The sequence below is a fragment of the Haplochromis burtoni genome, unplaced genomic scaffold (assembly GCF_018398535.1).
Source record: "Haplochromis burtoni strain Fernald_Lab_line unplaced genomic scaffold, NCSU_Asbu1 Contig_46, whole genome shotgun sequence".
In the NCBI taxonomy this organism is placed as follows: Eukaryota; Metazoa; Chordata; class Actinopteri; order Cichliformes; family Cichlidae; genus Haplochromis; species Haplochromis burtoni.
The window spans coordinates 2,010,492-2,029,979 of record NW_024582407.1 but is presented as its reverse complement, the minus strand read 5'-3'; the positions used below and the strand labels follow the sequence as shown (position 1 = coordinate 2,029,979).

The 19,488-nt window shown below is 41.8% G+C and overlaps 1 protein-coding gene across 5 annotated transcripts in view; it reads left to right on the top strand.

The window, feature by feature from the left end:
* The window catches only part of akt3a (v-akt murine thymoma viral oncogene homolog 3a), a 61,000-nt gene that overhangs the window by 27,757 nt on the left and 13,755 nt on the right, over window positions 1-19,488 (top strand). For all 5 annotated transcript variants that reach the window (XR_006054348.1, XR_006054349.1, XM_042220308.1 and 2 more), the window contains 8 exons: window positions 3,950-4,075; window positions 7,342-7,453; window positions 11,294-11,438; window positions 12,129-12,260; window positions 12,468-12,533; window positions 13,296-13,364; window positions 15,322-15,444; window positions 16,068-16,196. Coding sequence is in view for 3 of the 5 variants with exons in the window: in XM_042220308.1 (XP_042076242.1) it covers window positions 3,950-4,075; window positions 7,342-7,453; window positions 11,294-11,438; window positions 12,129-12,260; window positions 12,468-12,533; window positions 13,296-13,364; window positions 15,322-15,444; window positions 16,068-16,196 (902 nt within the window). In the remaining 2 variants the exon portion in view is untranslated. The remainder of the gene's footprint in view (window positions 1-3,949; window positions 4,076-7,341; window positions 7,454-11,293; window positions 11,439-12,128; window positions 12,261-12,467; window positions 12,534-13,295; window positions 13,365-15,321; window positions 15,445-16,067; window positions 16,197-19,488) is intronic.

Sequence of the window (19,488 nt, the reverse complement as noted above, 5' to 3'; positions counted from 1 at the left end):
AAGAAACAAGAGACTCCTGTTGTTTTAAGCACTGTGTACTGTAGTATTTACTAATTGGCCTTAAGGGAAAAGTAAAGTTGTGCAGAAAACTAAATGAAACTGAAGTGAGGAGTCCGAGAGAGATGGTGTGGGAAGGAGACCGGCTGTTCTGTTTTCTCCAGCAGTCCAAGCTAGAGACATGTGGCTCCCCAGACAAGCTGTCCAGAGTGGGAGAGCTCGCTGGACTCATTACAGGCAGGGCCAAGACGGGATAGCTTGACAGAACAGCATTGGATCATACAGAGAATTGGATCGGTCAGAGCAGAATTGTTTTAGTCTGTGTGTGCGTGTATGTGCATGCGCGTGTGCTTGTGTTTGTTTGGAACGGCGTGTGCGGACAACTGTCCATCTCCTCTCTCTCCGTCTGTGCCACCCCTGGCTGCCCCCTCCCCCGCCCCCCAGTGGACATGTACACACAGAAAAACACACTCACAGACTCACACACTCACGTACTAGCTGTCTAGGCCTGGCCAGAAGGATCGCTTAAATGTTTTCAGTTGTACTGGACAGCTGAGGGATGAAGTGGCCAACCACAGGCTTCCATTGGTTGGACACCTCATCTAGAAACTGACTCATAGAAATGACTGGACTTGGACCGGCAGGCCAGCCGTCGCTGCCAGTTTATAATAGTTTTATCAGTTTAACTTTCTCTTTATCTTCATCCATTTTGACAGTCAATCCATCTCTTTTTCAATCCAGTTTGAAGTTAAGCAGAGTTTCTTTTTTCCAGATGATCAGTTTCCATTTTCATTCCTTTCTGAGCTCACAGCTGGAACGGATAAACCTCCAAAACTGCTAATTTCTGTCAACTTTCCACCATAGATCTTATATGCAGAATCATTCATTTTTAATGTCTGATGCATATCTATAAGAGCCGAACACAGTTGCACAATAATAATTTACATGTGCACTGCCAAACTCAGTTTGTGTGATGTGTAGGAATGTCATTTTGATTCTTGATACCCATATTAAGATGTCATGGTATGAAAACCAAAAATGATTACCCTGTTTACTTAATCGTAAACCTCTCCAATAAAATGTATTTTTAGATCACTGACACAATGGTTTATCTAAAATATGAGCATTATATTTTATTGATACAGAAATCTTGGGAGGCTTGCTGAGTAGTTTAGTAACATTACTACAAGGTTGCATTAGGTTAGCTTCAGCAATAAAACAACATTACATACTAAATGTGCACAGAGGGACTAAATATTTTCAGTAGTACTGTAGAGTTTAATTTTTATTGCAAACATTTTATGCTGTGGACCACAGATGCTTTTACACTGCCTGCAGTACTATCAGGATGGCCGGACCAATAGGACACCTGCAAAATATTGTACATACATTATATGAAAAACACAATTTTCCTGACATTTTCTTTTCTGTATAGTAATTCTGGCATTGGTGCTCCTGTGCATTTCATTGAAAAATAGATATCCTAAACCCTCCTTCAGTTTTTACACTGTGCAAAGCTATCCAATTGGATTGGACCTTTGGGTGGGCTCGTTCTGGCTTCCATAAAGATGGATCATGACATCTTCAATCTCTAAAAACACTGAACATCTGTATTTAGTTTAATTTTTACTTCATCTTCATCTTTTCAAAGTCCATCCATCTCTTTCTTAATCCACTTTTAAGTTACTTAGTTTCACTTTAAGTTTTTTTCAATCATTAATCATTAACTTCTGTCTACTGATTAATATCTAATGATTAAATCATAAAATATCATAAAGATATCTAACCTCGCAATTAAACTTTCAATAAATAGAGCATTAATACACTTTCTCTGATGCAAATCTAAAGGAGCTTAACTTAGCTACAGAAGAGAATATCCCATCATAATGTTTTCCAGACACGGTCTCCACAAGCACTGAACATTATAACCTTCAGTATTTATCACAGGGCTTTTATTGCCTTAGATAATTTTTTCTGGACTTTATAAAGCGCACGTTGTTCAGAAAGTCTAGTGATTTTCCACTTACATTTATTCACAAAGTAGCAATGAAAGAAACATTCATTCCTGCTTCAGGGAACCAAAACCCACAAAGTATAACAAAATGCTGAATTGATTAACTGTGAACCTCATTAAATATTTATTATCTTTTTTTATGCCCGATTATCTATTATTGTTTGGTCAGAATAATGAGAGATTCTGGGGTTTTTTTTTTGCTTGTTTATAATCTACCCCCCTCTCCCCCCATATTTTTTGGAATGCTTTCTTTAATATTTTTTCTTTCATCTTCCTTATGCCTCTCTCCACCCCTCCCATTCAGCCCCTCTTGCAGCACTCTGTTTATCAGTAGCAAGTGATCCAAAGAATATGCTTTGTTTCTGAAAGAACAGGAGAAGGAAATAGGAAAGGAGGAGAGAGTGGGTGGATTTGTGAAAAAGAGAAAAATAGAGACTAGGAGAGAAGAGGAGAGGAGAGGAAAGGTGTGATTTGGTAGCCCTGATGACGCACTGGCACCCACAAACATTTTATGTGTCTGTCTGTCTGTGTGTGGTGGTTCAGATCAGTTGCAATCACTCCCCTCTGCGCCACGCACACACACACAAATACACACATGCACCTCTACCACCATCAGCGCCCAGAGGTACCGGCAGGGCCCGCAGTCGCATGGTTCCTTCAGTGGAGCAGGTGTTTTTCTGCGATGTGTTAACGAGCACGGCCTGCTGTCATTTCCGCTTTAAATGGATGTCGCAAATAGAACACACACACATATATAAGCTCTCCGTGTTCTCTTCTCCCAGCGAATTAGCTGACACAAGGTGATCAAAACTGTTACTGAGCTTTGTATGTCAGCTATGAGCATTTCTGCACATATTATGTGGAAAAGGTGTGTTAAAAGTGTGCGAAGTATGCACGTGTCAAACATTGGCTAGTTTATTTAAAGGGGCTGAGGTTTCAGCTGCTTAAAATGACAAACTGAGACGTTTACACAGCTTCCATCTCACCCTGTATGTGCACTCATTCTACTCGTCCAACTTTGTGTGAATCTGCACACGTGTGCACTTTAATCCATGTGTGTATCCATGCTGTTTTCCAGTAAGTGTTATCCGCCTCTGTGGTGTGGAAGTGCTTGACACTCATGTAATCCTGCAGCGGGTCATCTGATAAAGCTGTGGTGCCACCTTTGCGTCAGTCTGTGCCAGCCAGTTGGGTAAAACTCTGCCACCAGCTGCTCAGCAGATGTTTATATTTGTCTCTGCAGTCTAGGAAGGGTTATTCTCGATAAGCAATCTTATCTGATGTAATCTTGTCTCATCTGATCTGTCTCTTCTTTCTTGTCTTCTAGTGACCAGTGGTTTTTGTAGATTTGTGTGCGTTGTGTGTCGGCGTGTGAGTATTTGGTAGAGGGGTCGTCACCTCAACACCTGCCCATGTATCAGCCAGATGATGTTTCTGGCATGGATAGTTTGAGTTCTGCGCTGGTAAACATGTTTTTGTCATTTTTTACATGATAATCCGATCTGAATCTGGCAAGCGCTGTGGGAGCCATAGAGATGCTGTGTGTAAGTGTGTGTTTGTGTAACACTGCAGAGTGTGTGTGTGTGTGTGTTGTGTGTGTGGTGTGTGTGTGTGTGTGATGTGTGTGGTGTGTGTGTGTGTGTGTGTGTGTGTGTGTGTCATCTTTTGGACAGATGAGAGTTGAGCAGACAGGCTCCTAACTGTCCAGGGAATAAAATCTGTATTTAAAATCCTTAGCATTATTATTGTTGCAGTTAATGCGACTGTCCATATATCATGATGATTATAGTAATCATCACAACCCCTGAATGAACTATTCCATCAGCCTCACTCTTTCCTCTGAATCTGATCTGAATTTACCTGTGTGTGCACCAAGTATTTATTGAAGATATTTAACTCCTACATTTTCTTTCTTTTTGTGTTCATCTTTCTTTTCAGGTGAATACATAAAGAACTGGCGACCGCGCTACTTCCTGCTGAAGACAGACGGCTCTTTCATCGGCTACAAAGAGAAACCTCAGGATGCCGACCTGCCCTACCCCTTAAATAACTTCTCAGTAGCAAGTATGTTACCTACAACATATGCCATTATAGACTCTTGACACTGTGCTCTAAAATTTTGTGTACATGAATTTTTACACTGTATACAGACAGGAACATTAAAGGCAAGTGAGAAAATGATGATCCACAGATTTCTGTCAGAGGGATGCAGCTGCAGATTACATCTTTTTGTTTGACTCTCAACATTCAGTTGACAGATCATGTCAGCACCTTAAAGATTTTGAAATGTTAAACTGTAAGCAGGGTATATGGGAAGACTAGTAGCCAGGAACCTGCATCTTTCCTCTACGTACATTACCAAAGTACCCTGCATACTTCTCTGGAGGCTCATAATTAAGTAATGATATGGTAACACCTCCTGTAATTTATCTGTGAAGGGAACATTTCAGTTCAATGAAGAATCTCTGCAGGTGGTACTGAGTCACAGTCTTGCTTTAGGACAACTCAGCACTTGATGAACTTTTAATAACCATCAGTATTGCCTCCAACTGCTTATAAGACAGAACTGAGTTTCTATTAACTAAAGAGGCACCTTTCTGTTTTTAAAATATCAAATTTTCTCAAGTTAAGGTTACTTTATACTACACATAGATTAAAGACATTAAGTCTGGGAAATGAGAATAAAAGTGGACTTAGCTGGGCTTAGTGGAAATGCAGTAAAATACTTTTTCATGTAATGTTGATTAAAGATATCAGTCAGATCATAGTAAAGATAATGTTTGAAAGTGCCTTATAGCAGATAAAATGAAAGACTGAAATGGAAGAAAACAAAATCATTACCATCTGTCCAAGAGAACATCAGTCTACAAGTGAGGGAGGCGGGTTGAGAGGACAGTTATATCTCTGTCAGTATTAAAGAATGCGTGCAATAAAAGTCCTCGAGAAGTAAGTTGTGCAACTAGGCAGGGATCTTGAACTGCCTGAGGGCACATGTGGAGGCAGTAAACCTGATTTTTTGGGGGAGTACCACAAGGACTACCATTCAAGCTGAAATGAGATAAAGGAGCAGATAACCTTGTTTAATTTTGCAAAATGAACCAGATCATTTTGTTGTTTTATAAAAAAATATAGTGTAACACACAGCAGCTGTCTGTTAATGAATAAATGAGTATGTATTATCTAGTTGTTTACTCTAGTTCATGTTTATACATAATCTGATTGTTACTATGATGGTGTTTGCCCTCCTGGCACAAGGCCTGATACAGATGCCACCAAAATTATTAGCATCTATTTCCAATTAACACTGTATTGCTGCACAATATCTCAGATTTCAAAATAACATAAATGAGGCGAATATGTTTATTCTTTTAAATCAAATGGCACCTGCAGGGCATGTGAAATATCTGCAGAGAGGCAGAGAATATGTGTGAGATGAGAGCCAAAACAGAAAATATGATGTATGATAGAATACAAGCTGATACCTCAGAGAAAATGATAAAAAATGGTACATCGAACAATGGAGGTGGAGAAAGAAAGATAGGAGTCCAGAAGGGAGGACAAGTACGGGGAATGAGCGATGGTAGCTGATCAGAGGTGGCAGAGGAGAGAGGAAGAAGAGGGAAGGGCAGAGATGGAAGGATGATTAGGGTGGAGGAAGAGAAGGACGGAGGGACTGGGAGAGAGGAGGATCATCAGCACCGAACAGACAGGGAGGAGGAGACGAAGACAGGACTGGAGAAGGAGGAAAAAGGGGAGAGGAAAGAGTTTGTGAGGAGGACAAGCCAGGCCATACATCCGGCCCTGGCTGCTTGGCACAGCACTGGCATTGCCACATCTGTTGCCCAAAGCTGGGAGGCCAGGTGGTGTGTGTGTGTGTATGTGACTGTGTGCGTGTATGTGTTTGTTTGTTTTTGCGTGGTTGTGCGTGTGTGTTTGCGTGCGTGAACAACAGAAGTGGTCAGATGGAACGGAGATGGTACAGGCCTGTTCCCTGCAGAGGGACTCATACATACAAGCCTTTCGCGCGCGCGCACACACACACTAACACTGCTACACAGTTTTCACAATTGCCTGCTGTGGCAAACAACCCAATTTCATTCAAACTTTACTTTTACGTGTGTGTATGTGTGTGTTTGTCTGTGTGTGGGTGTGAGTGTTTTTTGGCATCAACCATAGCATAACATTGTTTTCAGGCAACACTACAGGCTGTATTCACAAGTCAGGTTGTAGCTTCTTTGTGTGTGTAGTTTTGTGTGTGTTTACATCGAAGCACTGTGGTCTTGTCATTAACCTTCCTGTCTATATTTAGGCAGAGCCATGACATGCTGTGCTGTGCCACAGTTAAACAGATAGCATTATAAGGAGGGGAAGGGAGAGATGAGCGAGGGAGAGAAGGTGAGCGGAGAATGACAGGAGACAAAAAGAGGACAGAGGGGAGGAGAAAAGAGGAGAGAGAGAGATGGAGGGTCACATATGTAGAGCAAGTGGGGGAGACGAGAGGACAAAAGGTGACTCATTAGGCTCTTTTACATCAGTTCTCGTCTCCAAAAACCAGAGAGACTGCAAAGGGGCAATGAAGATGCATTCTTTCCCACAGCAAGCTCACAGCCCCATCTGGCTATGTGTGTATACGTTTCTGCTTTTGTGTACTGTAGTATGCTTTTGCGCAGTAATGGACTGCTGTATTGCCTATTTTCATAGAAATGCGTCTGTTCTGATAGTCACCAGATGCGTATGTGGTGCACCACATAATATCCCTTGGCACAGTCATTGGTTGCTGAAGTTGCCATTTTTTTAAATCAACAAATTAAAATACAAAGTGCATGTTTTCTTAATGATAATGTTAAGGGTAATTTGTTACATGGCTTCTTTTTCTAGCTAAATTAATTCTAGTGTCACTGTGGCAAGGACTAGGCCTTTTTAAAAGCAGAGGGCTTTAAGGGAAAAACACAGATGTTGCTAATAACAACTGCCTAGGCACAAGTGTAGAAAAAAAATACCCTGGAAAATCCAATGGCCGACATGCTATACATGCACATTTTTAACTTGTCATAAGTCATAAGTAACTTTGACCTGAAGTCACTACATCTTAATTTATTTCTGGTAGAGTTAGAAGTGCTCTGACCTCATCTGAGTTTGTTTCTGCTTATTTGTTTTTCTTGAGTGCAAAGTGATTGCAGTCATCGTACAGTGAAGAAATCACTTTCCTCTGGGTGCCCATTTTCTTTCTTTTCTTTTCTTTTCTTTTCTTTTCTTTTCTTTTCTTTTCTTTTCTTTTCTTTTCTTTTCATGTATTTATTTATTTATTTATTTATTTATTTATTTTTTAGAATGTCAGCTGATGAAGACAGAGAGGCCGAAGCCAAACACCTTCATCATACGCTGCCTCCAGTGGACCACGGTCATCGAGAGGACGTTCCATGTGGACTCCCCAGATGAGAGGTCAGTTTTCCTTTAGGCAACAATTCCTAAAGTGTTCAACAATCAGAGTTTGATCAGTGAGTATCTATGTCTCTCTGAGAAATGAGTGCAGCATGCTGAATGGACATTTTGTAATCTAGTTAAGACTTATTAGTCAGAATACCAAAAAATGTCTATTCTTCCCTTAAGTTTTTGGATTTTTTATTGACTTTAGTTTGTATTATATAAGATTATTATACAGTGATGAAGGTGATTGAGGAACCAGTGTTGGGCTGGCACTTCTCCCTGTTGGAAATAAAACATGAATCAGAATTGTCAATTCATTTCTTTTTTCTGTGCTGTGAAAAATAGGTGCTACAATATATTAAAACATGCAGACATAAATTCAAAACTGAGTTTTATGTTTATTATTCTCATGTTGAAAAATGAAGCTGTTGCCAATCAGATCCACAAGGGGTACTGCATGCTGAATCAAACTGTGCCGGTACTTTTCTCTGTTAATTCCACCAGATTTTTAGAAAATCTCCAGCACTGGCTGAAAACCCCAAACCATGACAGAGCCTCCACCAAGTTTTATTGATGACTCTCACTGTTGTACATCTGTCTTCTGTACATATTGACAACAACTTGCATCAAAAATGTGAATCCCACAGATTTTCAATCCAGTTCATTTCCCTTCCTTAAGAATTTCTTCTTGATAGCTACGCTTGCACTGAGACCATTTTTGATGACGCTTCAGTTAACAGTAGATGGATCACATATCATGGACGTCCTGGTGCATCCCTCAGGTTCTGTGTCAGGTCTTTGCTGGAACGCATGACTTTAAGACCCTCTTCATCCACTATAGATATGTTTTTGGGCATGCTACTGCCGCTTGTGTTCTCCACTCCTCCAGTTTCCTTATATTTTTAATGATACTGCGCACCATGCTGAGATATTCCAAGTTTTTGGCTAATAGCTTCTTCAATCACCTCATTAGTGCAAAAATATTATTTTTTTTCCTTACCAAACTGTGTTATGTTTGTCTTTTCCTTAGATTCAACTAAAGAAATGAGAATAAATTATAAGCTTGTAAAAAAGTTATTTAAAATTTGTTCCTTGATAAGCTGACTGTTATATGTAGACACGACAGTGGTTCATCTCTTGAGTTAGTTGCCTTTTTATCCTTGTAGGATGCATAGGTTAGTGTTTCAACAAACAAAAAACATTAAACTGAAAATGATCAGGTGGAGATACTGGACTAAAAATGAATGAAAACCAGCCAAAGAACCACTTTGAAAACCCTTCAGAAACCCAGAGAACTGTTGCTCAAGAGCACTTAAAAAGAAATTTAAAATTGCAAGAGAGTTTGGATCATTGCATGCAAAATATAAAGAAATGACAGGCTGATTTTTGCACAGTAATGTATTCTTTGTATTACATTCCATTTGGAATTGATTTACACTCTCCAAATTAGGCTCTTCCCAGAAGAGACAGTTTGTTGCTTTCAGGGTCAGCTGTTGTTGCGGTGTTTTTCATGCCCCAAGTCGGTGCTTGAATTTTGCTTGAGTATCGTGCCTCTTTCTCAATAACCTGTGGCTACCACCAGTCAAATTGACATCCACGACTGCTTGACGAAGCATTTTTTTTTTCATTAAGGGAAGCAAAAATAGCCAAATGAGTACAATTCATGTTGAAGTAAAATAAATGGAAAGTACATGGGTAAACGAATTATCAATGGCAGGGATACAGGATGTATGAAGAGGTCTGTACTGTATTGCTTTTGGTGGTGTGAGAGAGAAAGGAGAGGGTGAGAGAGACAGAGTGGAAAGGAGACCTTTCAAGTTGCGTTGGCATAAATTCTCCAGCTGCTCAGTTCCTTTCTGAGGAGCTGAGGTGTTTATCTCCAGAAAATGAACAGCTTTGCCCAGAAGACCACAGATGCTTCTGTGCATCCTTTGAGTTTGTGTGTGTGTGTGTGTGTGTGTGTGTGTGTGTGTGTGTGTGTGGTGTGTGTGTTGGTGTGTGTGTGTGTGTGTGTGGTGTTGTGTTTGTGGTCTTCTTTTTATTTATTCATTTTTTGATGGGGTCTGTGTGTGTGGGCTGCAGCTGTCTGTCTAACTTGGTGTTATATGTTTCTTTTATAGTAGTTTAGTCTCTAGATAATCAAATAAGCATTTGAGAGTTAACATTAAACTAATAACTTTATATTGATGGAGGAAGTAGATGACTGTGAGCTCCAGATGTGCCTGTGCTTTGTTGTAGAAGTGTGCGCAAGATTTTTTGCGTTATTGAAGTGGGTTGGAAAAAAGTCTGCGTGTGGGAGTCTGTGCTGTTGTGTGTTACTGTATCTGTTGTACTGTACCCGTGCTGGCAGAGCTCCAGCTACCACAGCACCAACCCAGAGAGGGTGGCACGTGTTGGCGTGGTGCCCGACTGTAGGCAGGCCCATTATCTCTCATTAGCAAAAAAAAAACCCCTCATTACACAAAAAAAAAATACTCAAAATGAGAGAGCATTTATCTGCTGTCTGACCTTGAGAGAGTTCCCGTTGCTTTTCACGTAGCACACACACATTCGCACAATATGGATGCCACAAATTGAGTGCTCCACTGTTGTTGATAGAGTGTAACTTGAGTTTGCCCTTGTTTTGGAGTGTGTAGGGTATGCTAAGAAGTCTTTGCAGAAGAAAGAGATTCAGATCTTAAAAACACACTGCTCTGTTTAGGTTCAGATGAATGTTCCTCCAGATCCCTCAAGGAAACATATGGGCGTCTAACTCAAAACAAAACAAAGCAGACAGAGGTGAATGTTTATGAGTCAAGCAGGTTTCATTATTATGATCTCCTCACGGCTTACTCTGGGTAAGTGTGTTTTCAAAGTGCATTCTCGTAAATCCAGATTTGCTTCTCCCGAGTCCAGGGGATTTCAGAATATTTGAGTATCATTTTTACTTCACCTCAGTTCAAGCTCTCTGGTGTTTTCTGCTAACATGTAACCCCTGCATGTGGCACAGGATTAACACTGTTTGAGTGAAGATCAGTGGCATAAAAAAAACTTCAAAGTACAAGTCATTTTGAACCATTTCATTCTTGAGGAAAACTTTCAAGTTGTGTGAACTTAAACTAATTTACAATTTTTGGATACTGCTAAAATCACAGAATCTTCTCTTCTCTTCTCTTCTCTTCTCTTCTCTTCTCTTCTCTTCTCTTCTCTTCTCTTCTCTTCTCTTCTCTTCTCTTCTCTTCTCAGGGCAGAGGGAAGCTAGACCCTCTGTCCTAACCATTATATTCATCATTGTTAAATACAGTTAATGCATCTTAACATCTTGATGCATGGCCATCCATGCTGCTACAGATTATAATCACACACACACACACACGCACACACACACCTTCTCTGAACAGATGTTGAACATCACTGCTAATGGAAAGTCAATGGGGAGGAACAATGTTTGCAAAAAACAAAGCATTGTTCCCTCTAATGCACTGGTGTGTATTTGCACACACTCATTCACCCTCTCGCCTCTCGCACATGCACACACACAGACTGGTAGGCATTAGTTCTGCTCTATGATCATTGCTCATTTGGTTGATTCTCTAGTTGACCGTGTTTCCACTCTGTTGAACAAATAGGTGTTTATGTTAATTGAAAACACTTTGATGCCTTTAAAAACCTGGTTAAATAAGTGCACTCAAATTTCTTTTTAATATTAGGACCAGTATAATGCATTGCACCAATTTAATGTTTTTATACATGTGCTAGTTACAGGTGTGTGCTTAAGCATAGTAAACTGGACCTTTTTGGACAGTCAGTATATTAAGAAAGGTCTTAGTAAGGCTGCAAATGCTAACTTTACCTTTTTACATGCTTTGACTCCAGAGATGAGTGGACAGAGGCAATTCAGATGGTGGCTGACAAGCTGCAGAGACAAGAGGAGGAAAGGATCCAGTGCAGCCCCACCTCCAACATCGACAACATGGTGGAGGAGGAGATGGACATCTCCACTACACACCACAAAAGAAAGGTAAAAACTACACTTGCACGTGCATGTATTTTATACCCAAGGCATAAAAAATATTCCAGCCGTTATGCTGTTTTATGTAATAATTTTTTTCATGTTATAATACTCCAGCGAGTAAAAACAGTCCTGCTAAATATCTTCTGTGAAGGCACAGGTGATACTTGGGCACATTTCCTACTACATACATAAAAAATACATTTAACAATCTACCACTAGCTGCCTCCTCTGGCTGTTTATTACACCCCACTCTGTAAAGGTTTTATGTAATAATGTTATGGTTCAATAAAAATTTGTTTTCAGTGTCTATCGTAGACTAAAGGGCTTGTTTTGACCTGACAGTCGCACTCGGCATGGTCATGAAGATGACTGGGAGTCATCTCACGGGTGCCATTAACATCACTCATGAATTTCATGGCATTTAGCCCAGTAGCAGTCAATAAATGTTGTTTTTGGCTGCTTGAATTTAGATATCATTTACATTGAGGAAGATTGCCACTTTTCTGTTACATGAAAAAAGGCTTCACAGAGAATCCTCATTGTATTGCTTAAAGGAGAAAAATATACTTATTTCAAAATATTCACAGCCCTACACTTCCAATGGGATTTTAATGTTTCTAAATGCCAGTAGATACTGCATCAATTATTCAACTGAGGAACTCATGATATTAGCCTTCTCTTTTTTTCCTCTAATAGACAATGAGCGACTTCGACTACCTGAAGCTGCTGGGAAAGGGAACCTTTGGTAAAGTGATTCTTGTCCGGGAAAAGGCCAGCGGGAAATACTACGCCATGAAAATCCTTAAAAAAGAAGTCATCATAGCCAAGGTGAGTCTGGAAAATACATCAAGTATGTATTTTCAGTTGCGTCCATTAATTTGAATATTTTATCTTTTACTGTACTTTTGATTCTGGGTAATGTCAGATGTCAGTATCGGTTGTTTTTATTGTACTGCTGCAGCACTGTTCAGCTGTCCTCTTTCTTAGTGGTTTAAGTGGACTGATAATGGTTTTCATTGCATGTTGTCTGAACAGGATGAAGTGGCTCACACACTCACAGAGAGCAGAGTACTAAAAAACACCAGGCACCCCTTTCTAACTGTAAGTACCTCGTACACACTAAACACAACTGGTTTAAATTTATAGATCTTTACATATGGACCGTGTCCTGACATCTGTACACACAGCTTATTGATCCTCCACATACCTGAGTCTTCTGAGGCCAGTTATGATTTAGACGCCACATTGTTGTACTTTAACAGCTGCATCTGTTAGCTTTGATGTAAACATTCACACATTAGCTGCTGCACACATATATGCATGTTCACACACAGACACACACGCACACACACTATCTAAAGAGCAATTACACTTCACATCTGAGTTTAGCCCCGTCACACCTGCAGCCACAAAGAGACTTCAACCAACTGTTCTTTTGTTTAGCAGATTTCTCCCTCAAAAGAGAAAGTGAACACACAGACACACAGACACCTACTTGCTTTGAATAAACAAATAGAGGCATAAACAGTTTAAAGCTTAGGCCGATCACGTTGTGCTCCTCCTGCTGTTCTAGCTAGAACGGCAAGACTTCCTGCTGTGTATGAAATCGTTCACTCACCCACTTCACTGTTCACTGTACAGGGAGTGCATACGAAAACAGGCAGATTGTTTGTGTTTTTTAAGCCAAATGAAGAAGGAGCATTCCATATTACCTCTCCTGTACAACCAGTTAGGCCTGAAATGTTATATTACATATATATCCTGAGATTATTTTATTTTAATTAATGCAAGGCTGATGCTTTCAGTGCCTCGGTAAATGATTTCTGTTATATAAATTGTTTGTGTGTGTGGTTTTTGTTTCAGTCTCTAAAATACTCATTCCAGACTAAAGACCGCCTCTGTTTCGTCATGGAGTATGTGAATGGAGGAGAGGTAAGAGACACACACATTTGTGATGGATGTGCTGTGTGTGGTTTCTCATCTTTGTGTTACTACTTTAAAGAGCCGGTTAAACCACATTTCCACCACAATAACTGTCGGCGAGTTACTTTCTCACAGTAACTGTCTTATGGTATGTAAACAGATACATTCCTGGATCTGTTATCTTAATTTTCATTTCAGTTTTTATATGTCAGGGTTGTTACAAGTGCTTTAAATCATATTTAATCACTCTCCAGATGCCAGTGTTCAGCCAAACTAAAAGAGACTGGATTTAAATTGTAAATTAGTTGTTTTTGTGATTATTATTATTTCAAAGACAATTTCCTAAACAGTTTTTGGGTTCATAAATGTCTCACAGATGAATACAGAATATGTTGTAATTGTATGTGCAAAGCTGCAGCAGCAGTGCCGGGAATGATCGGTTGAACGTGCAAACACTGAAGAAGTGGCTAAAGTTTCGCTTTTGGATTGCTTTCTAACACGGTTAATTTTCCAACCAACTGGCCTCTCACTTGCCTTCTCGCCTCTCTTTTCTGTACTCTCCTTCTCCTGCGTGCGTCTATTTATGAACACACCTATGGGGAGGACACAGCCAGAATGACAGTCTGAGATGAAATGAGTTTGGATTCCCCCACTTTTCCATTTCTCAGATTTTTAATCGGGCCGTTTTTGCAATCTTGGTTCATTCCCTTAGTGTAACTGTCACCTGCTCCCCTCCCAGCTAGTTAAGCAGTTCAGCCAGCACCAGGCCTGAGCAGAACTCACACACACACAAACACACACACACTTACCCTGAGAACACAAGCACAGACACACACACAAAAGGCACACATACTTAGACAAACACACGCAGCAAATTTTTACCTCAACGGACAAATTGTGACCACACATGCCTCACACACACACCACACACACACCGAACCCATTACAAACCTGCCACAGTCACAGCTGCCAGTACACTGATGAAGGCCCACCTGTCGTGTTACCCCCTCTCACCACAGCTTCAACACATACACACACACATGCACACACTTGCACACAAACAGACACCATTTGAGCAAGGTGGTCTGTGAGGATCACTCCAGTGGCCATTATGCAAACCTCCCTGAACAATTAATGGGGAGATATGTGCCCTTTGGCCTCATGGGTAATTTGTACGACTCGACTGTTGCGGCACAGCAGGCTGATGTCAGTTTGGTGCCACATGTGTAGCTGTGTGACAGTGAGAACTTGACAACTGACAGCGAAGGAGAAAGTAAGTGAGGAAGGGAATGTGAGGTGAGCCATTTAAAAGGAAGACAGAAGAGGTCAAACCACAGGAGGGGTTGTACTCTTTAAAGTATGAAAATAAGCCTTGTGCCAAAAACAGAGAACGGTGGATATGAGAATGGAGCAAATGAAGACGGAGGCTCAGGGGGCAAGGCCAGTTAGGCCACTAATGAGTACTGCACCGTAGGCAGTCGGGGGGCTGTTGGCGACAGCGGCAGTCGGCCTGTCTTTAACTAGACTGGTGTATTGATTAAACCCTTGATTTGGCCCCCATCGCCGAACTCCACGCCAGCACCGTGCCAACCTAGCCCAGAGGGTAACGTGGAAGAGGTATGCGTGTCTGTGTATGTGTAGTGAGAAGGGGGTGTGGGGGGGCCACTAGATGAGGCGCCAGCTGCCGAGCGCCTCCACCCGCCGTCCTCTGAGACCCCCCCCACACACATGCACCCCTCACACACACACGCGCACGTACACACACCCCACTCACCCTCCCCTCCGCTATCTATCATCTCAATATGGTGCGGGCAGCCAGTTTGTGTTGTGCTAATTTCCTCCAATAAATCAGTAATTATTGCTGTGCCGTCCCTGCTGTCTCTCCCCCTTCTCTCTCCCCCGCCCTCTCTCTGTTCTCTCCCTCTCACCCGCTCTTCCCTTCTCGTCCTTCCTCCTTTTCCCGCAGCTGTTTTTCCATTTGTCCAGAGAACGGGTGTTCTCAGAGGAGCGCACGCGCTTCTACGGCGCAGAGATTGTTTCGGCTCTCGACTACCTGCATTCCGCCAAGATTGTGTACCGGGACCTCAAGGTAAACAGAAACAGGGAGGAAAAGCAGGCTGGGGGCATGGAAGAGAGTGATCAGATATTTTAGGGAAAACTTCTTTTGTTTTTGCCCCCCTCCCACCTCTTGTGTTTCGGTGTCCCTCCCCGTCCAGGAGAAGACAAGTGGCTCAGGATGTGTAGTAATTAAAGAGACGGACCGGGACAAACTCACACAGACATTAAGCAGCAAAGAATTGCAGGAGGCAGGGAGAGAGGGAAGGAGAGAGGTGCTGATGCCACAGAGGTAGAGAGGTAGATGGCTCCGTCTGAGTGCCTGCCTGGCAGCCTTGGCCCCAGCCCCACTCGCAGCAGCCAAGAAAACAGAAAGGAGAAAAAGCAGACAGAGAGTGAGAAAAACACTTCAGCCATTAAAATTAAAAGGTTGAGTGGCTCCACTACATGCCTGAAGTTTATTTCCCTTTTCAACTTGGTGTTTGTGTGTCTGAGTGTGTGTACTGCCACACTGTGGAGTAATACAATACAGCTTACTCGTCCCTCACTGCTTTCCTCTTCAAAGTGATAACAAGTTTGACTCCACAGTGCACAAAAAGTGTTCAGCCAGTTAATAAAGTGTCACATAATGACAAAGAGATTTTGCTTTCCTTCCAGTTGGAAAACTTAATGCTGGATAAAGATGGCCATATCAAAATCACAGATTTTGGGCTCTGCAAGGAGGGCATCACTGATGCTGCTACCATGAAGACCTTCTGTGGTACACCAGAGTACCTTGCACCTGAGGTAATGTTTTTTTTTTAAATGTGTGTATATACATTTATGTTTTTGTCATCAGAGGGTGAATGTGAGGTGCCTGCACTGCACTGCAATGTGGTAAATAAGCACACATCCTTGGTATTTGCACCTGGATGTATGCACATCTGTAATCTTGTACAGGAAAGGAGAAGCTTTTTTCTTTGATCTTCACTAATTGATCACTCACGCGTGTACCCCACGTGTGAAATTTGAAGTGTAACATGATGTGTGTTGTCAGAGAATTTGATGCATTTGTTGCTTAACTTTTTCATTAAAATTCTGTTTTTATTTATAGATAAGAAGAAGAAGAAGAGATGAGAAGCAGTTAAAGAAATTGCTAATATGTCACAGGGCACATTCCTGAGAGTTGTACTGTATAGTAGTTCTGGGCACCATGTAAAGACCATACACTGTCAGGACAATGTACCTGTAAGATATTTTTAGAGGTGCAGGATATAGAGCTCAGCCTGTTTCCACATGCGACATTGATTCAGCACAGTCATCATGAACATGTTAGGTGTTCAAAGGCCAAAAAGCAAAGGATTCAAACCACCAGATCCACGAAGGAGCGTCCACTTTTTAAACTGATTTATATAATTGATCAACAAGAGAAATCTCAGTGACTGTATGTTATGTTCCGTAAACTGAGCAGATTGACTTAGGCCTCGTAGTACATAAAAGCATCTGTGGCATCCACAGGCAGCCTATCCATTAGGCAGCTTTTCTGCAGTGCTCAGGGTTCCACCAGGAAGGCCCCTGTGAACTGTGAGACTCATGTTGCCCACTGCACAGTTTCTGTTTATCTAACAACAGCCCTGGCTGATTAATTTAACTACCGGAATTATTACTGAGCTTTGATAAATGGGTGCCTGCAGGGTAGGTTCATGAAGAACCTGTAGGAGCCACACATACAGTATCCTTTACTGCATTACAAAAATCCATTGTTAATAGCAAAATGTATTTCTAAGTATTGAAACACACTGAAAGAGAGGTCATTCTGTGTTTCGTTATCATGAATTATCTTATTGTTTCATTTATGTGTCTGGTTGAGGCGGAGCTAATGCGCTCAGTACACTTGAATCACAAAGTGATGATCCAGAGACTCTCTCCCGACCCGTTACCCATAACACTCATGAGGGTGTTAGGAGTCTTCTTATAGTGGAATTTATGTATGTACAGTTTCATTTGCAAATTTCACAGGCAAACAATTTCCATAATATCAGGGTGAACAGTAAATATGCAGTTTTTGCGTGCGAAGCAGGGTGTTGGTTGAATTGGAAAAGGGCAAAGCACGGTTCCTCTCACACACACACACACAAAAACACACACAAACACACCGCGCTACGATCTTGTAATCATTTTTTTCAACCATCCGCTGTCCAGTCATCAGCTCTGCCTCACTCGAAGGCCAGCAGATCAACTGCAGAGAGTGTTGCACGACTGTGGGTGGTGGAAGCAGAGCGATGGTGATGTGGAGATGAAGGCAGGAGGGGAGAGGCATAGTATATATCCCACTCAAAAAAGTATGGAGGACAATTTGGCGCAGCATTTTGTGCTTTTTTTTTTTTTTAGTCCCTTCCTTTGCGTGCCAAAAGCTGATTGGAGGCTGTTGGTTATTTTTCACAGGATGTGCGTCTGTGTGTATTTATGTGTGTGTGTGTGTGTGTGTGTGTGTGTGTGTGCGCGCGTGTGTGCGCTGTGTGTGTGTGTGATTGCAGTAGAAAGTGCAGGCTAAAGCGAGGCAGATGGCGGCAGATGGGCGAGGTTGGAGGAAGGTGCTCGGAAAAAACCTGGAAATCTACACCACCGCCGCCGCCACTCGCCCGCCCGCAAGCTCTGCTCGCCCGCCCGCGTGTAAAAATAACACAGTTTGCTCGGAGCCAAGTTACAGAGATGCAAAGTAGCCGGGATAAAAAAGAAAAAGGGGGGATGGGGGTTGAAGACAGAGGAAGATGAGAAGGGAGAGAAAATATTTCAGGGTTACAGGAGTGAAATTCAGACAGTTCCTGTGTTTGCCGTCAGTGAAAAGGGCAGATGAGAAGTGAATAAAGAGGGTTTCTGTCTGCTGCGTGCCTGAAGAACACACAAACAGATACTGCAGCAACGCAATGCTGAATAATTCTTCATCCAAACTCGTAAAGAATTAGATTGAAGTGTTATCGTTTGTTTCAAGGGAAGTCAACAATTATAAAAAAGATTAATGTAAGATTAATAAAGAATAAGCAATGTAAGATCCTCGCAAAGGGATGGAACGGGATCAGAGAAAACACATGGAGAGTGTTTTTTTCCTTTTCTTTTTTGTGCGTTTGACACATTTCTTTGTGGCAAATTTGAAAGTGTTAAAGGGAATGGATTTGGGCCTTTTCCATTTATTTGTATGTGTTTGTTTTTATTTTGTTTGTATGTTGTATATGTTGGGTATTATTGCGACTCCTTTTCTATTGTAAATGTTTCACAAACATAGCGGCACAGTCAGCGTATTTCAAAATGTTAGCACAGTGACAGCACAAATTCATTTTCAAGTGATGACACTTTGGAGATGGAAGGCCTCCGTCTGATACCCACAATATGGGATAGTATGTTCACAGTATATGAACTGTGTATGTGGATGTGTGTTTGTGTTTCCTGCTGGGTATCTGGGCTGGTACAGCCTCAGGCTGTGTGTGCCCATCCCGTCCCATCTAGCCCTGTCCAGGCTGCCAAAGCCCTCATCCCGCGATCGGCAGCTAGCTGCCACATGGCTGCCACTATAGGGACCAGGACAGGACAGGACCTTCTCCATCACTGCTGCTTTAAATCACTCTCCTCTCCTCCTTCTCTTCTTCACATCCTCTCCTCCTCTTCCTCACCTCCTTCTTTCCTCCTCTCCTCTCCTCCTTCTTTCCTCTCCTCTCCTCTCCTCTCGATTTGTCCCATTTGTTTCTTCCTGTCTTGTCCTATTTATTTGCCCTGCCTCTTTTTAAATTATACACATAACCACACATGCCATAAACACACACACACACGCATACACACTCCAGTGCCTCCATGCCTCGGGCTGTGGGGCATCATTCTGGCTCTGTGTGGATTAATCTGCTCCCTGCCTGCAACCGAGCTGCCACCACTTTCTTTAGTCCCAGGACACACGGACACACCATTACACACACTGTTACAGACACTGACAAGCACATACGTGTACATGCGTAACTGGACACGCTGATTAGTTTGCATTTCTGTACCTTTTTTGTACAAAGATGCAAAATCAGCCTCGTAAGCTGCTCTGAATTTCATAAATGGTTCC